The 18416-nt window shown below is 42.8% G+C and overlaps 1 protein-coding gene across 1 annotated transcript in view; it reads right to left on the bottom strand.

Annotated features, from left to right (window-relative positions):
* The window catches only part of TM9SF2 (transmembrane 9 superfamily member 2), a 61990-nt gene that overhangs the window by 12725 nt on the left and 30849 nt on the right, over window positions 1–18416 (bottom strand). Inside the window, exons 6-12 of the mRNA XM_047755699.1 lie at window positions 17166–17290; window positions 16169–16280; window positions 14761–14840; window positions 13835–13943; window positions 7509–7641; window positions 5176–5295; window positions 3051–3108 (exon numbers count right to left, since the gene is read on the bottom strand). Of these exons, the coding sequence (XP_047611655.1) occupies window positions 3051–3108; window positions 5176–5295; window positions 7509–7641; window positions 13835–13943; window positions 14761–14840; window positions 16169–16280; window positions 17166–17290 (737 nt within the window). The remainder of the gene's footprint in view (window positions 1–3050; window positions 3109–5175; window positions 5296–7508; window positions 7642–13834; window positions 13944–14760; window positions 14841–16168; window positions 16281–17165; window positions 17291–18416) is intronic.

The raw sequence follows: 18416 nt of genomic DNA, 5'->3' as shown, positions 1-18416 counted from the left end.
ATAATCTTGAAGTATTAGCTGATATTTAGCCATTTTGCCCAAATTTTACTAATTCTACAAGTTTTATAGCTGAAATTTACGTTCTCTATATACAAACTATACACCAATAAATAATAATACAATCTCCACCTTTCTGAAATGTATTCCTTGTTTCATGACTTACTGTAACTAGAATTTAAAGCCATAAAAGTGATTTAATGAAATCTTTAGTATTATCAAATGCCATTTGTGTCTACTGCAATAATTATATAAAGTGCTTATTTATAAAAAATTACATGAGGAGTGCCCATCATGGCTCAGTGGAAATGAATCTGACTAGTATCCATGAGGACACAGGTTCGGCCCCTGGCCTCTGTCAGTGGGTTAAGGATCTGGCATTGCCATGAGCTGTGATGTAGGTCTCAGATGTGGCTCGGATCTGGAGTTGCTGTGGCTGTGGCTATGGCTGGCAGCCATAGCTCCAATTTGACCCCTAGCCTGGGAACTTCAGTGTACCACGGGTGTGGACCTAAAAAAACAAAAACCAAAATCAGCGTGAGTCAATTTCGTATTATCAAATGGTCCTTCCTTTCCTAGGTGAGTGGCAATTCCCTGTGCCCTGGGCAACTTGGGTTCCTGCTCTTTTCTCTCTCTACTTACCCGATAATCCCATTAGTGAACACCTATTCTCATTTGTTTTTTGTTGTTGTTGTTGTTTTTTAGGGCCACACCCTTAGCATATGGATGTTTCCAGGCTAGGGGTCAAATCGGAGCTGTAGCCAACAGCCTACACCACAGCAACTCAAGAACTCAGCCATGTCTGCGACCTACACCACAGCTCATGGCAACGCCAGATCCTTAACCCACTGAACCAGCGTCCTCATGGATGCTAGTCAGGTTCGTATTCGATGAGCCACCACGGGAACTCCTGTGAATGCCTATTCTTAAGGATGGGATGAGGACAATAAATCAGAGAAGGTCTGATCAGAGATGTAAAAGAACATAGCATACTTTCTATGAGGACAAAAAAGGAAGGAGTTTCAAAGAGAAGGGATCCCAATGTTAGTGTAAAGTGGCAAAGACTGAGAAAATGGTTTCTAGATCAGAAAATGGGAATGTCGTTGGTCATCTTAGGGACAAGTTCACTAAAAGATGGGGGCGGAGACAGATTACGTGGATTTTAAATGTAACCGGGGGCTACAGAAATAAGGAGTATAGTCCATTTTTTCAAGGTATTTGGTTGGGAATGGAAGAGAAAGAGAGTAGACTAGAAGATGCCTCTGGGAAGTTCTTTTTAGACTTGGGAAACCTAAGCATATCTGTAGGAATAAGAGATGAAACACAAATGAGTCTTCAATGGAGGTGAAAATCTGAGAATATTTATTCCAATCACGTATAAAAATTTCAGCTACTGTTGTTCTTTCATTTCTGGCCTGCAGACGGAACAGTCCTGGCTTCTAGATTCAACACTTGGCTTACTTTATTGTCGCTGACTATTCAGAGGCCAGTGCTTGCCTACCAGGACCGTGAGCTGGGGAGCTGGGGATAAACTGGGTTCTACTTGTAGGACTAGATGTACTTCAGATACTTGGTATCAGAAGCTATCTTCCAAAGCATCATGGTTGTTGTTTTATGCGGTGGTTGCTTTTTTCATTTTTGGCATATGTTGCTCTACTTAATGGATTATTCTAAAAAGTAGCTATAATTCTTTTTTTTTTTTTGTCTTTTTGCTATTTCTTTGGGCCGCTCCCTCGGCATATGGAGGTTCCCAGGCTAGGGGTCCAATCGGAGCTGTAGCCACCGGCCTACGCCAGAGCCACAGCAACGCAGGATCTGAGCCTCGTCTGCAACCTACACCACAGCTCACAGCAACGCCGGATCGTTAACCCACTGAGCGAGGGCAGGGACCGAACCCGCAACCTCATGGTTCCTAGTCGGATTCGTTAACTACTGCGTCATGACGGGAACTCTTTTTTTTTTTTTTTTGTCTTTTTGCCTTTTCTAGGGCCGCTGCTGTGGCATATGGAGGTTCCTGGGCTAAGGGTCAAATCATAGCTGTAGCCGCCGGCCTACACCAGGGCCACAGCAACTCAGGATCCGAGCTATGTCTGCGACCCACACCACAGCTCACGGCAACACCCAATCCTTGACCCACTGAGCGAGGCCAGAGATAGAACCCGCAGCCTCATGGTTCTGAGTTGGATTCATTAACCACTGAGCCACGACGGGAACTCCAAAAGTAGCTATAATTCTGATAAAAATCTGAAACTGTATAGTGCCTGAACGACCTTCAGGTGAGAATTCTTTTCTGTGATTAGGTCAAAAGCTTTATTTTTATACACACAGCGTAATATGACAACATGCCAGATTAAGAAATAGATTTTTTTTTTTGTCTTTTTGCTATTACTTGGGCTGCTCCCGCGGCATATGGAGGTTCCCAGGCTAGGGGTCGAATCGGAGCTGTAGCCACCGGCCTACGCCAGAGCCACAGCAATGCGGGATCCGAGCCGCATCTGCAACCTACACCACAGCTCACGGCAACGCCGGATCATTAACCCACTGAGCGAGGTCAGGGACCGAACCTGCAACCTCATGGTTCCTAGTCGGATTCGTTAACTACTGCGCCACGACGGGAACTCCAAGAAATAGACTTTTAAGAAAAAAAAAAAAAATTTCCTCATGTCTAAAGATACTTTTTCCAGGTAAGGGACGTAGTAGTCATTTTGCAAATGTTTAATACATATTGACTTCTTTCATTGGCCACACCCACAGCATACAGACGTTCCCAGGCTAGGGATCAACTCTGAGCCAAAGCTGTGACCTATGCCACAGCGGCAATGCCAGATCCTTAACCCACTATGCCAGATCAGGGATGAAACTTGCACTGCCACAGTGACAACGCCGGATCCTTAACCCACTGTGCGACTTCAGGAACTCCCATATTCACTTTTTAAAAATTAAATTTTCTTGGGCATATGGCTTAAAGATAGAAAAGATTAGACTTACAGGTTAGAAAATTTGGGAACTAAAATATGATTATGCTAAAGTTATTACTGAAAAAGTTCACTTACCCAGGACAAAGAAATGATGTCAATAAAACGTTTGTTTTCCACTTCTCACCTCCAAAGGCTGTAGAAGAAAATAAAAGTGGCATAAGATAAAAACTTTCCTTCAAAGCAAACCAAATATCCATACTGCAAGCCTGGTATGGGGCAAATTAACAGATGGCAATGGGAACCAATTCCTAGAAAACGACACTCACAAATGTCCTAATATTCCCTAATCAAAGAATCCAAATCAGAAATGCACATCGCAGACCTGCCCTGGACGAGTCCTGCTCGAAACATAAAATAAATCTAGTTATCAAAGGAAAGTTATCCAGATGAGTCTTTCTTTTCTAACCTTCTTCTTAACTTCAAAACAAATAAAACAAACTCTTAAATTCTAAACCAGTTTCAATGATTCTATAAAATGAAGGATTTTGTGACTAGGGCCACGTGACAATACCTCTCAGAATGCTCTGCCTGATTAATATGCTACTTGATGGGCAGCTAGAGACCAGAAGGATGGGGAAGAAAGAAGGGGAAGTGTGTCTGGCAGGCAGGAGCACGGGTCCGAACTCAGGCAGAGCGAACAGCGTGTGGGAAGGCCCTTAGGCAGGAGTGAGGGTGCACAGCCTGACTGAGAAGCTGAGAGAAGCCAGTACACAGAGCCAGTGAGAAGGGGGACAGTGCCGTGCAGCAGAGACCCACTGTATTGCAAGTGTGTTCAAACCCGCATGACCGCCCTAATAAAGAAAGAACAAAATTCACGGAAACACACACATACTCTCCCTCACACACACACACAGACGCATAAAAAACTTGACATTCGCTACATATCTGGCAAAGTCTAACTAATATTTCTCCTTGGGGTTGATTCTAGCCAACCACACCTTAAGGCCACCCATGTAGCCCTACTCTGTGTGTTTTAGCTCAAACCTCATTTCTACGAGAAGGCCCTGGGGAACCTTGGCCCCAGGTCCTCACCAACCTGGCATTTCATACCCAGAGTACCTGCGGGACCACATCAGCTAGACTACAGGACTCCTAAGCAGGGCACACTCTGGCATTTACTACTCCTGCAAAGCTGCTTTCTAGGCCACCTAGTCATACCCCATCCTTACTCCGAGGTCCTGAGCCTTTTGTTCACTAAACTTTATTTCACTTCTAGAAAAGCAAGAATACAAAAGACTGCTATGAAAGTCACTAACTTCAGGGCTTTTTATAGTGAGATCTAAATTCACTTTATTTTATTTGTATTTTTTGGCTGCACCTGCAGCATATGGTAGTTCCCTGGGCCAGGGATCAAATCTGAGCCAGAACTGCGACCCAAACCACAGCTGCAGCAACACCAAATCCTTCTCACTGCGCCCGGAAGGGGATCAAACCAGCGCCTCCACAGAGACAAGCTGGATCACTAACCCACTGCTCCACAGTGGGAACTTCTCAATGTAAGCACAGTTTACTTTTTTTTTTTTTTTGGTCTTTTTAGGGCCACATCTGTAGCATATGGAAGTTCCCAGGCTAGGGGTCGAATCAGAGCTGTAGCTGCCAGCCTATACCAGAACTGCAGCAACTTGGGATTTGAGCTGTGTCTGTGACCACAGCTCATGGCAACGCCAGATCCTTAACCCACTGAGCGGGGCCAGGGATCAAATCCACATCCTCATGGATACTAGTCAGGTTCGTTACCGCTGAGACAACAGGTACTCCAAGCATAGTTTACTTTTATAAATATTAAATCATAACGTAAGTACGTCCCCTTACATAAGGTACTTCTGCATCTATTCTTTGTTTTAGGGAATAAATCAGTGACACTCACTTATATACCTTCCTCCTTTATTAGCCTAAAGATGTTTCTTTGGATGGAGCAAATCTAAGTTGTTCAGCCAAACCTGTTAAGTCAAAAGTGAAGGCCAGAGGGGCTGACGGAGAAACAGCACCTGAATTTGCTTCTCCCATATTCAAATGTTTGGGCATATCTGAACAAGTGAATCTAGGGACATTCATCCACTTCACAAGCTTTTTTAAATAAAGAAGCAAACCTACAATACTTACTATTTAAAGGGCATCAACTACCAGACTCAAAGGCTCAGACCCCTGATGGAGCATTCTAGAATCTGGAGCTGACACTCAGCAGGGTGGCTTTACTTACACTTATAGAATCTGGCAGCGACATAGCCCGCAGGAGTGCCCAGCAATACCCACAAGACCACAGCACAAGTCATCAGTGCTCCTCTGTTGGCAGGTGACAAAAATCCCAGGCAAGCAAAGACTAAAAAAATAAGTAATGTAAAGTTAGAAAAATTCTATTACTATTTCCTCTGATGTGAAGTGACACAAGGCCCCTCTCATTTCTTAATAAACACAACTTCATGAAAATACGTGATCTGACCACAGAGCCACCTGAATGTTAGTGTGTTTCAGACACTGCATCATCAGGATGACACGTCTCCATCTGGAAGTTTCCTGTCAGAGTATCCGTACGACCCGCCTTGCCTGCTATCAGGGAGGTTAACCCAGATGCTCATGAGTGCTTTCGACTCTTGTGAGATTCAAGCACAGCTTTTAAAATTACCATCAACGAAAATATTCCCACTGTAAAACCTTCTCACTTTTTGTTCCTTTTAAAAACAATACTGAGTCCTTTGGGGTGAAAAGATCCTTATTATATTCAAACACAAGAGACAAGACAGAATCTAATCCAGGAACAAAATAGGGGAAAAAAGATTTCGTAGTACCATTAGCTTTTTGAACACAAGTTACTGAAGGACTTGGTCAACAGCTTGGGAAAATTCTGGCTCCTACCCTTATTCAGTTGGTTAGTTTTATTTGTTCTTTCCTATATAATCCTCCCGACTAATAAGAAAACACAATGCTATCTTATATTTATAGTAATTCCTAGCTTAAACTGGAAGTCTGACGTTATAATTTTTTTCAGAAAGAAATCCAAAAGCAGATGCAGGTGGCTTTCTAATTCCAGGAGCACCAAAGTTCCCAGTGTCCCCTCACCCACTCCCGGGGTGCACATAACCAAGCATACACCACTGATCAGCACTGAATGAAGAGCTGAAAGAGCAAAGACTCAAGACCACAGGATCAGGGTAACTTTAGACAATTAGAATTTCAGTTAAGGTGCACCCCTCCCCCAATTCCTCCCAGGCCTGAGAAATGGACTGCCCTGAGGCAAAACCCAAAAAACCCAAAAAAACAAACCAAAAAAAAACCTCTACTGGAGAACTAAAGGAAAACAGCCCCTATCATTTTCTAACCTAGACTCTGCAATTTCCTTCCTTATAAGTTCACTTTCTAGCTGACCCCAACAAAAATCAGAGAAGAGCAGAAGGCAGCTCTCAATAAAATTTTAAAGCAGAATTTCACCCTCCAGCATCCACTCTGCTCTAACTCCACCCTGGCTCTCCCGGGATTCTGTGCAATCATGGATCTGGCTGTGTCTAAACCTCTCCCACAACACGTTCTCCCGACCTGCCCTCTTGAGGATTAACATGCTTACGTATGCTAGCCTCACTCTTCACAGCAGCAGCTCCTTACCTAGGTGCCAGACACCTGGAATTGATCATTCTCTTTCCAAATATGTATGTGGTTAACTGCATCATAAAAACTTGGGACAATTTTACTAACAGAAAATTATTATTCCATTATGTATTTAATATGCGATCAAACATAAGAACAAATGTTTGCCAACAAAAATTATCGAAAGCTCAGTGGTTTCTGAATTCTAGTAACATTTCATGTGTGACTATTCATCAGTAGCAGGCAACAATAAAGGAAACATGGGGGAATAAACGCAAAATTTAGAAAATTTCTTTCATAAAGATTTTTTCTCTTATAAATAGGAAAACTGGAAGACCACGGAATTAACGTATCTCTAGAGGGTAGTCTCAGATTCACTCCTGTTACCTCTAAGAGAGTTCTATTTCAAAAAGAAAAGAAAAAGAGAGTCAAGTGTTTTCACTGACAAAAACTTAAGTGATGAAGTCTCTGAAGGTGGCACGAGGAAGAGTTTTGGGTTTTTTTGGTAGGAAGATCTTTCCTGAACACTGTCAGAGAAAGAAATCTGGCCAAAATGGAAAAGCCCACCAACGCGTCCTGCCCCACTCCTTTCTCCCTTCTGTCCCTCTCAATGGAAGCTGATCGCATGCTCGGGCGGGGCAGGACAGCCAGCCTGCCTGGCCCTGCTTCCCGGCTGCCCAGACCTCAGACCCAGGTGGCCTGCGAGGATCTGGTCGTCTGCAGCTCCAGTGTTCCCACGACAAGACCTGGCCTCTACAGAGCTGTGAGAGGTCCCGAGTCAGCTTCTGGCACAGCTAACCCTGCCCCAGGTCCCTGAGAGCCACAGCGCACAGACCCTGAAAACCAAAAGGACTCTCAGAAACAATCTAGCCTCACTACCACTTAGGAAAACTGCCTTCCGATCATTATTTAGAAGACGTATTTCCTACACTTTAATTTTCACTTCACACTTACACAGAGTCACAAAAGTCATGATTAAAATCTGCGTCCCTGATCCCAGAAAGACTGAGAGCAGCATCCCTTTTCTTGGAGGACGGAATATATCACCATGAACTAGTTTCCAGCCAAATTCTTCCTGGGCATCCTCCTGAAAAGGAATGACATCGTTTAATCGTACGTCGTATCACCGAAAAAACTGACCAGTTTCTTCACTGTTGAACATGCGGATACAGAAAAAATCTTTAAAAACTTATAAATATTAATGTTTATTTCAGTTCTGAAGTACAGAGCTTGATTCATGGAGTTTTATATGGCTTTCTTGATTTTAAAAGAATGTTGTGTGTTAAGGTCCAAAAATATAGTTACTGAGAACCCTTACTTTTTAATTTTTTTTATCTTTTTGCCTTTTCTAGGGCCGCTCCTGTGGCACATGGAGGTTCCCAGGCTAGGGGTCAAATGGGAGCTGTAGCCGCCAGCCTACACCAGAGCCATAGCAACGCCAGATCCAAGACACATCTGTAACCTACACCACAGCTCACAGCAACACTGGATCCTTAACCCACTGAGTGAGGCCAGGGACTGAACCCGCAACCTCAGAGTTCCTAGTCGGATTCGTTAACCACTGAGCCATGACAGGAAGTCCAAGAAACTTTAAAGATAATGTGATAGCTGGTTCTAGCTGAAGTCAAGCTTTATGTCCAACTTAATGACAATTTTTAATCATACCATATTCTTTTTAACCTACACTTACTAATCCCCAAAATAAGCAGTTGGTGTTAGGTCTCAAAGCTCCTTTGCTTGTGGGCTTGGCTTTGAAAATACTACAAGCTTGTGTCAACAGCCGAGACTGCTTCCCTGATCTTAGACACATATGTACACCTGCTTCGCCACCTGGTTGTTTAATGGACACCCGGAGCAGAATCACCCACACCGGAACTGATGCTCTCCCCGCCTCCACTTGCTCTGCCTGAAGTCCTCCTAGCAGATAAACGCTATCCTTCCAGTCACTCAGTTCCCAACCCTTGGACTCATCCCTGGTGTCTTTTCTCCCTGTACTTTACATACAATCTCCCTACAGCTCTGGCTCCAACATATATCCACAGGATCTACCACCAGCCCCTGGTTTAAGCGATTACCTCCCGCCTGGGTATCACGGCGTCCACTAAACTGGTCTGCTTCTGCCCTTGTCTCCATTGAGCTGATCCTCAATACAGAACAGGAAAGATCCTTTTGACTAACGGCGTGGTTCAGACCAGAAACGTGGGGTCATTCACTGACTTCTCTCCCTCTTCCGCCTTCTCCAGTCGACCTCTCCAGCAGTATCCCACCCGGCCTCCTGAACCCCTCTCTATCTCTGTGCCTGCTCCCCACTTCTTCCCTGCCACCACCCACCTCTGCCTTCCCTCTTGCCTGGCCCTGAAGCTTTCTCCACGTAATATTAGAGTGATTTTCCTAAAACACGAATGTGGCCATGTCACTACTGCTCAATATGCTTCGACAGTTCTCGATGCCCTTCAGACTGCACGGCTTGTAAGTCCTTCAAAATCTGCCCCCTGGGAAGTTCCCGTTGTGGCTCAGCGATAGCGAGCCCAACTAATATCCAAGAGGATGCCAGCTGGATCCCTGACCTCGCTCAGTGGGTTAAGGATCCAGTGTTGCTGTGAGCTGGGGTGTAAGTCACAGATGTGTCTTGGATCTGGTGTGGCTGTGGTGCAGGCTGGCAGCTACAGTTCCAATCTGACCCCAGCCTAGGAACCTCCATATGCCAACAGGTGTGGCCTCTTCTCCTAACGTCTCCTTCCGGGTACATCTGCATTCCTCCCTCACATTGCCACTTAAGTTTCTTTCTTAGCAAATAGTAGACAAGATTTAAAAATAACTCCCCATGGAGTTTCCATCATGGCACAGCAACCACGAATCCAACTAGGAACCATGAGGATGCAGGTTCAATCCCTGGCTTCGCTCAGCGGGTTAAGGATCTGGAGTTGTGACGAGCTGTGGTATAGGTCGCAGAGGTAGCTCAGATCTCTCCTTGCTGTGATGTGGTGTAGGCCAGTGGCTGCAGCTCCAATTTGACCCCTGGCCTGGGAAATTCCATATGCCGCCGGTAGAGCCCTAAAAAGCAAAAAAATAAAAAAATAATTTCCTATGTATTCTAGTATTTTATAGTTTCACATTTTCATTTAAATCATTTAATCATTTCAATATAAGGAATAAAGTTGGAATCTACCTATTTTTTCCCAGATAGCCAGTTCCACTTTATCCACTACTATTCATCAAATCTGTTTTTTCTTTAATACACTTTTTGTTACCCACCTAATTTAGACTCATTTTTATTATATACAGAAAATGTTTACTTGGAATTTCTTTGTTCACCAGTCCTTCTAAATCTCTCTTCAGGATTGGTATTTATTTATTTACTAATTTATTTTATTGCCTTTTTTTAAGGGCCACACATGCAGCATATGGAAGCTCCCAGGCTAGGGGTCGAACTGGACTACAGCTACCGGCCCACGCCACAGCTGCAGCGACTCAGGATCTGAGCTATGTCTGCAACCTAGAGCACAGCTCTTTGCAATGCTGGGTCCTTAATCCACTGGGCAAGGCAAGGGATCAAAGCCACAACTTCATGGATCCTAGTTGGGTTTGTTACCGCTGGGGCACGAAAGGAACTCCCACTCATTTATTTTCTACTAAAGTATTTCTATAAAAATTTCTTCAGTGAGGCTTGTTTGCAGTCAATTGTTTTTGGTAACCTAAAAAAGGTAGTTCACTTTCATTCTTGAAAAACAGCATTGCTGAGTACATGATTCTATGTAAATAGTTTACTTCTGGAGTTCCCGTTCGTGGCTCAGTGGTAATGAACCCAACGAGTATCCATGAGCACAAAGGTTCAATCCCTGGCCTTGCTCAGTGGGTTAAGGATCTGGCGTTGCCATGAGCCGTGGTGTAGGTCACAGAAGCAGCTTGGAGCCCCGTTGCTGTGGCTGTGGCATAGGCCAGCAGCTGCAGCTCCAATTCAACTCCTAGCCTGAGAACCTCCATGTGCAGCAGGAGCAGCCCTTTTTTAAGAAGAAAAAAAGTTCATTTCTCTCACCGCCAATTTAAAGATATTATCTTTTTGCACTTCCATTGCCACTTTGCTTTTCCTTTGCAGATGCTGAGTCTTTTTTCCCTCTTGCTGATTTTAAGAGCTTCTCTTTTCTCTGGTGTTCTCTGGTTCTGCCCAGTTGATCTACGTATGGGTTTCATTTTATTTATTCCACTTGGGATTCACTGAGTATCCTTTATCTATGGATTCTTATCTTTCATCTGTGCTGGAAAATCCTAGCTGTTATTTTTCATATATCTTATACTCTGTAACTAATAGTACTAATATGTGAAATCCTTGGGACTTGGTCTAAATTTGTGGCCTATGATAATTTTTTGTGAATTTCTGATTAACAGATCATATTAATTGACCTTAAGTCGGGGGGGGGAGCTATTCTGCAAACCGAATTTGGGAGACTTTCCTTCAGAGGATTTCTACTTGATTCTGCCAAGAGTCAGAAGGCATTTATTAACCTAGAACTGTTCTGGCCCCTCTTCAAGAATCCAGGCTTAATATAGGCGGAGACCAAGCTTTACCGCTGGCCCAGTCTTCCAACTGGCTAAGGACTTGATCTAAGTGTTGACCCAAAGGAGAACAACTTCAGCCTCTCGTGCTTGCCCGGCTTCCTGCTCTGGCCCCAACCCACTTTTGGAGGGAGGGGGTGGAGTTGGAGGAGTCCCGAGATACCTTTTTCTACCTATCATAAGCCCACTGATGCATCATTCTGGAACATCAAAGACTAATTATTCGTTCATTTAGCAAAGTTATTTGTTGAGCACCAACTCTATGCTTGGGACTGTTTAAAACACCAGACATACTCTAGTGAGGAGAACAGAAAAATTCCTCTTCTCATGAGAATATGTTCTCATTGGAAAGACTATAAACATGTATATAGTACATTAGATGGTGATAAATGCTAAAGAGAAAAATTAGGAAGTGTGGCTCATATGAGGGGTGTGCGCAGGAAGAGGATGTCTTTTTTTTTTTCTTTTTTTAGGGTCTCACCCACAGCATATGGAAATTTCCAGGCTAGGGATGGAATCTGAGCTGCAGCTGCCAGTCTACACCACAGCCAGAGCAACGCCAGATCCTTAACCCACTGAACGAGGCCAAGGATCAAACCCGAATCCTCATGGATACTAGTTGGGTTCCTTACTGCTGAGCCACATGGGAACTGTGGGGAGGCTGTAATTTTAACAGGATGGTGAGAAGGGAAGATCGTGTCCCAGGAAAGACCAGAAGGATGTGAGGAACAGACACTTGAGGAAGAGAGAAAAGCAACTGTTGGAGTTCCTGGTGTGGCTCAATGGGAACGAATCTGACCAGCATCCATGGGGATGCAGGTTCGATCCATGGCCTCGCTCAGTGGGTTAAGGATCCGGCGTTACCGGGAGGTGTGGTGTAGGTCGAAGATGTGGCTTGGATCCAGTGTGGCTGTGGCGCAGGCCAGAGGCTACATCTCTAATTAGACTTCTAGCCTGGGAACCTCCAAATGCTGTGGGTGCGGCCCTAAAAAGACAAAAAAAAAAAAAAAGGAAAGAAAGAAAGAGAAGAGAAAAGAAAGACAAACAACTGTAAAGGCCTGGAGGTAGGAACATGCCCAACGTGTCTGAGGAACAGCAGGGTGACCAGCACAGCTGGAAGCAAGCTCCAAGAGCCCTAGGGCCACTGTAAAGACACTGAACCCAACAGAAGTCACTGGCAGACGGTGATGGGGATGAAGTGACCTGATACATGCGAACAGGTTTGCTATGACTGCTACGCTAAGAGACCAGTAGGAGGAAAAGAATGGGAGCAAGACTGGACATAGGGTTGCCCTGGCCTGTATCCCAAGGCACTTCTGTTCAAGTTAAGAAGAACGTTCCACTAACTCAGTAATTATCTGGAATCACCAGTTATGCACAGAGTATTGTGAAATTATTATTCTTATTTTCATTTTTTTTTGGTCTTTCTCGGGCTGCACCCTTGGCATATGGAGATTCCCAGGCTACGGGTCAAATCAGCCTACACCACAGCCACAGCAACGGGGGCTCCAAGCTGCTTCTGTGACCTACACCACAGCTCCCTGCAACGCCTGATCCATAACCCACTAAGTGAGGACAGGGATCAAACCTGCATCCTCATGGATGCTAGTCAGATTCGTTTCTGCTGAGCCACGACAGGAACTCCTGAATTATTTTAATAAAACTTTTTCCTTTATCGGCGCTGCCCCTGCAGTGTACTTAAGTTCCTGGGCAAGGAGCGAAGCTGAGCCGCAGCTGCAGCATAACCCCCTTCGCCAGGCCAGGGACTGAACCTGTGCCTCAGCAGTGCCTTGAGTCGCTACAGAGACAACGTTGGAACCTTAACCCGATGCGCCATAGCGCAAACTCTTAATCAAGTATTTAATAAGACATACAGTCGATAAAAATCACGTAAAAGAAACTATAGCATATAAGTGCTAAAAAGCTTCTAAATATTTATATGTTCCTTTTTCTAATTAGAACAGGAAAGAAAGACTGGGGGGGAGGCTAAGAAGCTGAGGAAGAAAAAAATCTGAGTTTTATGGATTCATTACAAGTCACTGTGATTGTTGTGGAAATTTTGTTAAAGGGCTGCTATAAAATGAAAAAGCGTAAAATATGTACAATACATCATGCACTTAAAATGAAAATAAATGAACCTGACATATTAAACTACTTTATACACCAAAAGGCTGAAGTGATAAAGATTCAGTTAAAATTATTTTAAAATTAAACATCCACACAAAGAGCTGTGCACCTGCACCTATTCTGCATCCTCTACTGAGGCAGATGAGCCTGTGAACCATCAGCTCTGAAAGCTGTGGTCATTAAATGTCTACAGAATACCAATACTTAAAAATCATTTTCTTATTTGAAAATGTAAATGCAGGATAAATTTTGAGAAGAAATTTTTTTGCCTTTTAGGGCCACACCACAGCATATGGAAATTCCCAGGCTGGGGGCTGAATCAGAGCTGCAGCTGCTGGCCCACACCATAGCAACGCCAGATCCAAGCCGCGTCTGTGACCTACACCACAGCTCATGGCAACATCAGATCCCTGACACACTGAGCGAGGCCTGGGATTGAATCTGTGTCCTCAAGGATAATAGTCAGATTCATTTCGGCTGCGCCACAACCGGAACTCCTGAGAAGAATGTTTTAAAGGAAGATTCTAAAGAATTTTTTCCAAAGGAAAAATAAAGACTATCCTTGGCAGACCAAAGCACGGCTCAGATGTTTCACTCACTGTAGAATCCATCTGATTATATCTGGCAATATCTTTATGCAGTGTCCGTAGCATAATCATAGCCACCATTCCAGACAAGAAGAGGACAATGACCAGGGAATTCATGATGCTGTAAAAATAAGCATGTCAGCTTAATCTTCGGAACAGCAAAACTCTTTTTAAAAACTACTTATTGAATAACATTAAAACAGCATTAATCAAATTAAAAACTTAACCTAAAGTCAAACAAATTCAATGAGCTGTGTTCTGCTATGTGGTCTTGTAGTGGATACATAGCTTTATATACTTATCATAATATAATTTTGTGGTCTGTTAAAATCTAGAATTTTTTTTTTGGTCCATGGTCAATATTATTAAATAACTATTGTACCCGAATCAGGGCCACATAAGCTGCAACGATCAACAATGGACTAGTCTGCACCCTCAAGAAATCTACTAAAGAACAACAAAAAAATTTATTTAATAAATTAATGAGTATCAAAAAGATTAATCAGCAAAGTAGGAAAAGGAGCATGATGGTACCATGAACGGCTTTCTAGATAAAGGTTTTAGGTCATGCTTTGAAGAGATAGCAGTAATAATAAAAACAATAATAAACAGTGATAATAGCCACAGCAGCTTGTCTATCGAGCTCTCTTCCATACCAGGTAAGGTGCTCAAATTCTGTTTCATTACTTCCCTCAGTTTTCAGACAGTCCCATGAAACAGGTTATTTCTAGATAAAGAAACAGACTCTGAGGAACTGGGTGATTTAGCCTGCCTCACAACCAGTGACTGAAAGCCAGGGACTGAACCCAAGTCCATCCAATTCAAAAGCCCAGCCTTTTGAAGAACTGGAGAGAATCAGAGGGTGAAGGAGATATTCAAAGGGACAAAGAACAGAATAAGGAAGGACAAAGCATAAAGGAAAAACTCTATCCTCTTACCTAAACCACTGAATGTGGGTATGAGGCATAGATTCCAAAATGTAGTCCCATCTAGATGCCCATCTGATCTTCTTATCTTCCTAGAGGGATTTAAAAAAAAAAAAAAAACCCAAACCCCAAAAAACTCTTTAAATAAGAATTTGTCAACAAAGTGTATTAGGAATCTAAAAATTTCCATTCACAGCTTAACCCTAAATACAATTTCACATTATCATAACCTGGGTTAGTCATGAGACTCATGGAGCAAGAATTACTCAAGTATCAGGAAAACTGGGATGAGATTAAGCAGTAAATAAAAAATAATAAGAGTTCCTAAAAGTACCTGGCTCCTTGTATTATTTTTAAGGTCTTATTTTAAATTTTAATTAGGAAAGGCCATTTTAAAGCTCAAGACTTCGAGTTGTATTTAATGTCTTTCAGAAAACTGAATGGAGTGGCTTATCCTTTCTTCTCTTTGATGCTACTATTTATTTCTATGAGACACCTAACCAGACCAGCATCATAACCTAGGTACCCTGAGCATCTGGCAGGTGTCACCCACATTGAGCTCTTAATACCTAGCGAGAAATATGTACTACTTACTGCACTAGGCTTGCAAAATCACACACTATATGGGGAAAGTAAGGGTCATAACTACACTGGATTGCCAAGATAGTTTATTAAAACAGAGATGAAAAAATTGCCCAAGATTCTCATAAAATCAACATTTACTTTCCTCCTAAGAAAACCTTCCCTGAATTCCCTAGGAACCAATATAGATCATCCACATCAGGAAACTCTCCATTTAAGTTTATACTCAAATCCTGACTTTTATTATTTTTTTTTTTGTCTTTTTGCTATTTCTTTGGGCCGCTCCCGTGGCATATGGAGGTTCCCAGGCTAGGGGTCCAATCGGAGTTGTAGCCTCTGGCCTACGCCAGAGCCACAGCAATGTGGGATCCGAGCCGCGTCTGCAACCTACACCACAGCTCACAGCAACGCCGGATCGTTAACCCACTGAGCAAGGGCAGGGACCGAACCCGCAACCTCATGGTTCCTAGTCGGATTCGTTAACCACTGCGCCACGACGGGAACTCCTCAAATCCTGACTTTTATAATGGTGTTTCCCCCAAATGCTTGTTGCAATCTCTGACATTTTCACACCTCCCTCTACGTCTATTTCTGACATTTTGTCTTGTTTGTAGCTCTTAGGGCCTAAACACAATCAGGCTCAGCTCTCCAACTTGCTATACCTCTGATTTAAATGAAGACTTAGTCTTGAGTATGATTATGCACTGACAAACTATTTCAAAAATCAGCTCATTAAAAGCTTATCTATTTGTAAAACTGAATCATTTATATTTTTAATTAAAGTAATATGAATTTAAGATCACTTTCTGTGTTATACTAAACATAAAATCACACTCACCTCAAAGCTAACAGAGTAAGTATAGGCAATTTTGATCTCCCCAGAAGCCTTGTTACTTATATCCATGGGGGGCCCGGAGCAGTCTGGTTTATCTATGTGGGTGTGTTTGAAGCTGTGGGAAGAAACATTTTGGCAAGATGCTGATAAAGCAGTTTTAAAAATGGGGTAAAGTGAAGGTTAGAGATTTTGTACATATTTCACAATGCTGCTGACAGTCGAAGGTGATTCATGTCACAATGAACAGTACAAATATTTACTTCATATAAATAAAAGGCTTAGTTATGTGTACAAAATTGTCACTCAAAATTGGAAACAAACTTTTGAAAACATTACTTGAAGAGCATTAACTAATCTTTAAAAAAAAACAAAACAAACACTGGCGAGTTCAACTGCCATCATATTATGGCATGTGTTTCTCCACCACATGAGAAAATGGCTACATCAATTGGCCGGGGAGGTGGGGGTACAATGAAAAACAACAAAAAAAGAATACACAATCGGAAAAGGGTCTCACAAACAACGTAGGTATTTTCAGACTAAAAAAAGCTGACAATTTGAAGAGATGCCCTTTCAATGACTTGTCACATACTGGCATCTAACCGCATGGAGACTTTGGAAATGACACACTAATTAGCTCATCTGGGCCTCATGAGAGGTCAGGTTGCAAACATCCGGGGCAGTGCTTTTGCCGCGAAAGGGAACACACTGTCCTAACCACTCACGGCCTCCAACCTAGGCTGACACGGAAAGGCTGTCAAAAACTGTCCGAGAAACCAAACAGAAAGGCATCTTGGGTTTGCCTACTTACTACAACAGGAAGATACCTGAATGGTTTCTTTGGGAAATCCACAACTCAATAACAAATCACCAAAATCCAAAAGACCAGATCACACGTCAGAATACTGATTAAGGAAAAAGTTAATTTAGCCCCAAATATTTATTCTTTGGGTCCAAATTTTACTTACAGTTATTTACTTTTTTCTATTGTCTAAGTTACCTTTTTGGTTCAAGTTTAGCAGCCACTAATCTTGCTCCCATGGATCCAGTTTCAACAACATGATAGTGTATCTTGATGTCAACATGGTTGAAGATGTAAAATGTATCTCTTTCGTGGAATTCTGACTGTGGAACAGAACTTAAAGTTAATGGTAGAAAATGGACTGCAAGAGTCAAAACATAAAACTTTTTTTTTGGTCTTTTTTTTTGCCATTTCTTGGGCCGCTTCCGCGGCATATGGAGGTTCCCAGGCTAGGGGTCGAATCGGAGCTGTTGCTGCCAGCCTACGCCAGAGCCACAGCAACGCCAGATCCGAGCCACATCTGCAACCTACACCACAGCTCACGGCAACGCTGGATCGTTAACCCACTGAGCAAGGCCAGGGATCAAATCCGCAACCTCATGGTTCCTAGTTGGATTCGTTTCCACTGCGCCACGATGGGAACTCCTATTATTTGTAAACTCTTCGATGATGGCCATTCTCACTGGTATGAGGTGATACGTCATTGTGGTTTTGATTTGCATTTCTCTAATAATTAGCAATGCTGAGCATCTTTTCATGTAACTATTGGCCATCTGGATGTCTTCTTTGGAAGAAATGTCTATTTAGGTCTTCTGCTCATTTTTTATTTTTATGGCCACACTTGCAGTATATAGAAGTTCCCTGGCTACAGACTGAATCTGAGCTGCAGTGCTACCTAGACCACAGCTGCAGCAAGACCAGATCCTTTAATCCACTGTGCTGGTCTGGGGATCAAACTTGCACCCCTATAGCAACCCGAGCAGCTGCAGTCAGATTCTTAACTCACTGTGCTACAGTGGGAATTCCATTCTGCCTGTTTTTTGTGTTATTTTTGTTTTGTTTTGTTATTGAGCTATATGAACTGTCTGTATACTTTGGAAATTAAGCCCTTATCAATCATATCATGCGCAAATATTTTCTTCCAGTCTGTAGGCTATCTTTTTGTTTATGGGATTCCTTTTCTGTGAAAAAGCTTATATATTTGATTAGGTCCCATTTGTTCGTTTTTGCTTTTATTTCTACAGCATTGGGACCCAAGACTGATGTAAAGAAACACTGTGTGATCTACATCAGAGAATATTTTGCCTACGTTCTCTTCTAGTTCTATGGTGTCATGACTTATTAAGTCTTTAAGCCATTTTGAGTTAATTTTTGCGAATGGTGTGAGGGTGTGTTCTAATTTCACTGATTTACATGCAGCCATCCAACTTTCCCAATACCACTTGCTGA

Source organism: Phacochoerus africanus, chromosome 13, assembly GCF_016906955.1.
Source record: "Phacochoerus africanus isolate WHEZ1 chromosome 13, ROS_Pafr_v1, whole genome shotgun sequence".
Classification (NCBI taxonomy): domain Eukaryota; kingdom Metazoa; phylum Chordata; class Mammalia; order Artiodactyla; family Suidae; genus Phacochoerus; species Phacochoerus africanus.
This window is presented reverse-complemented; position numbering and strand designations above follow the sequence as displayed.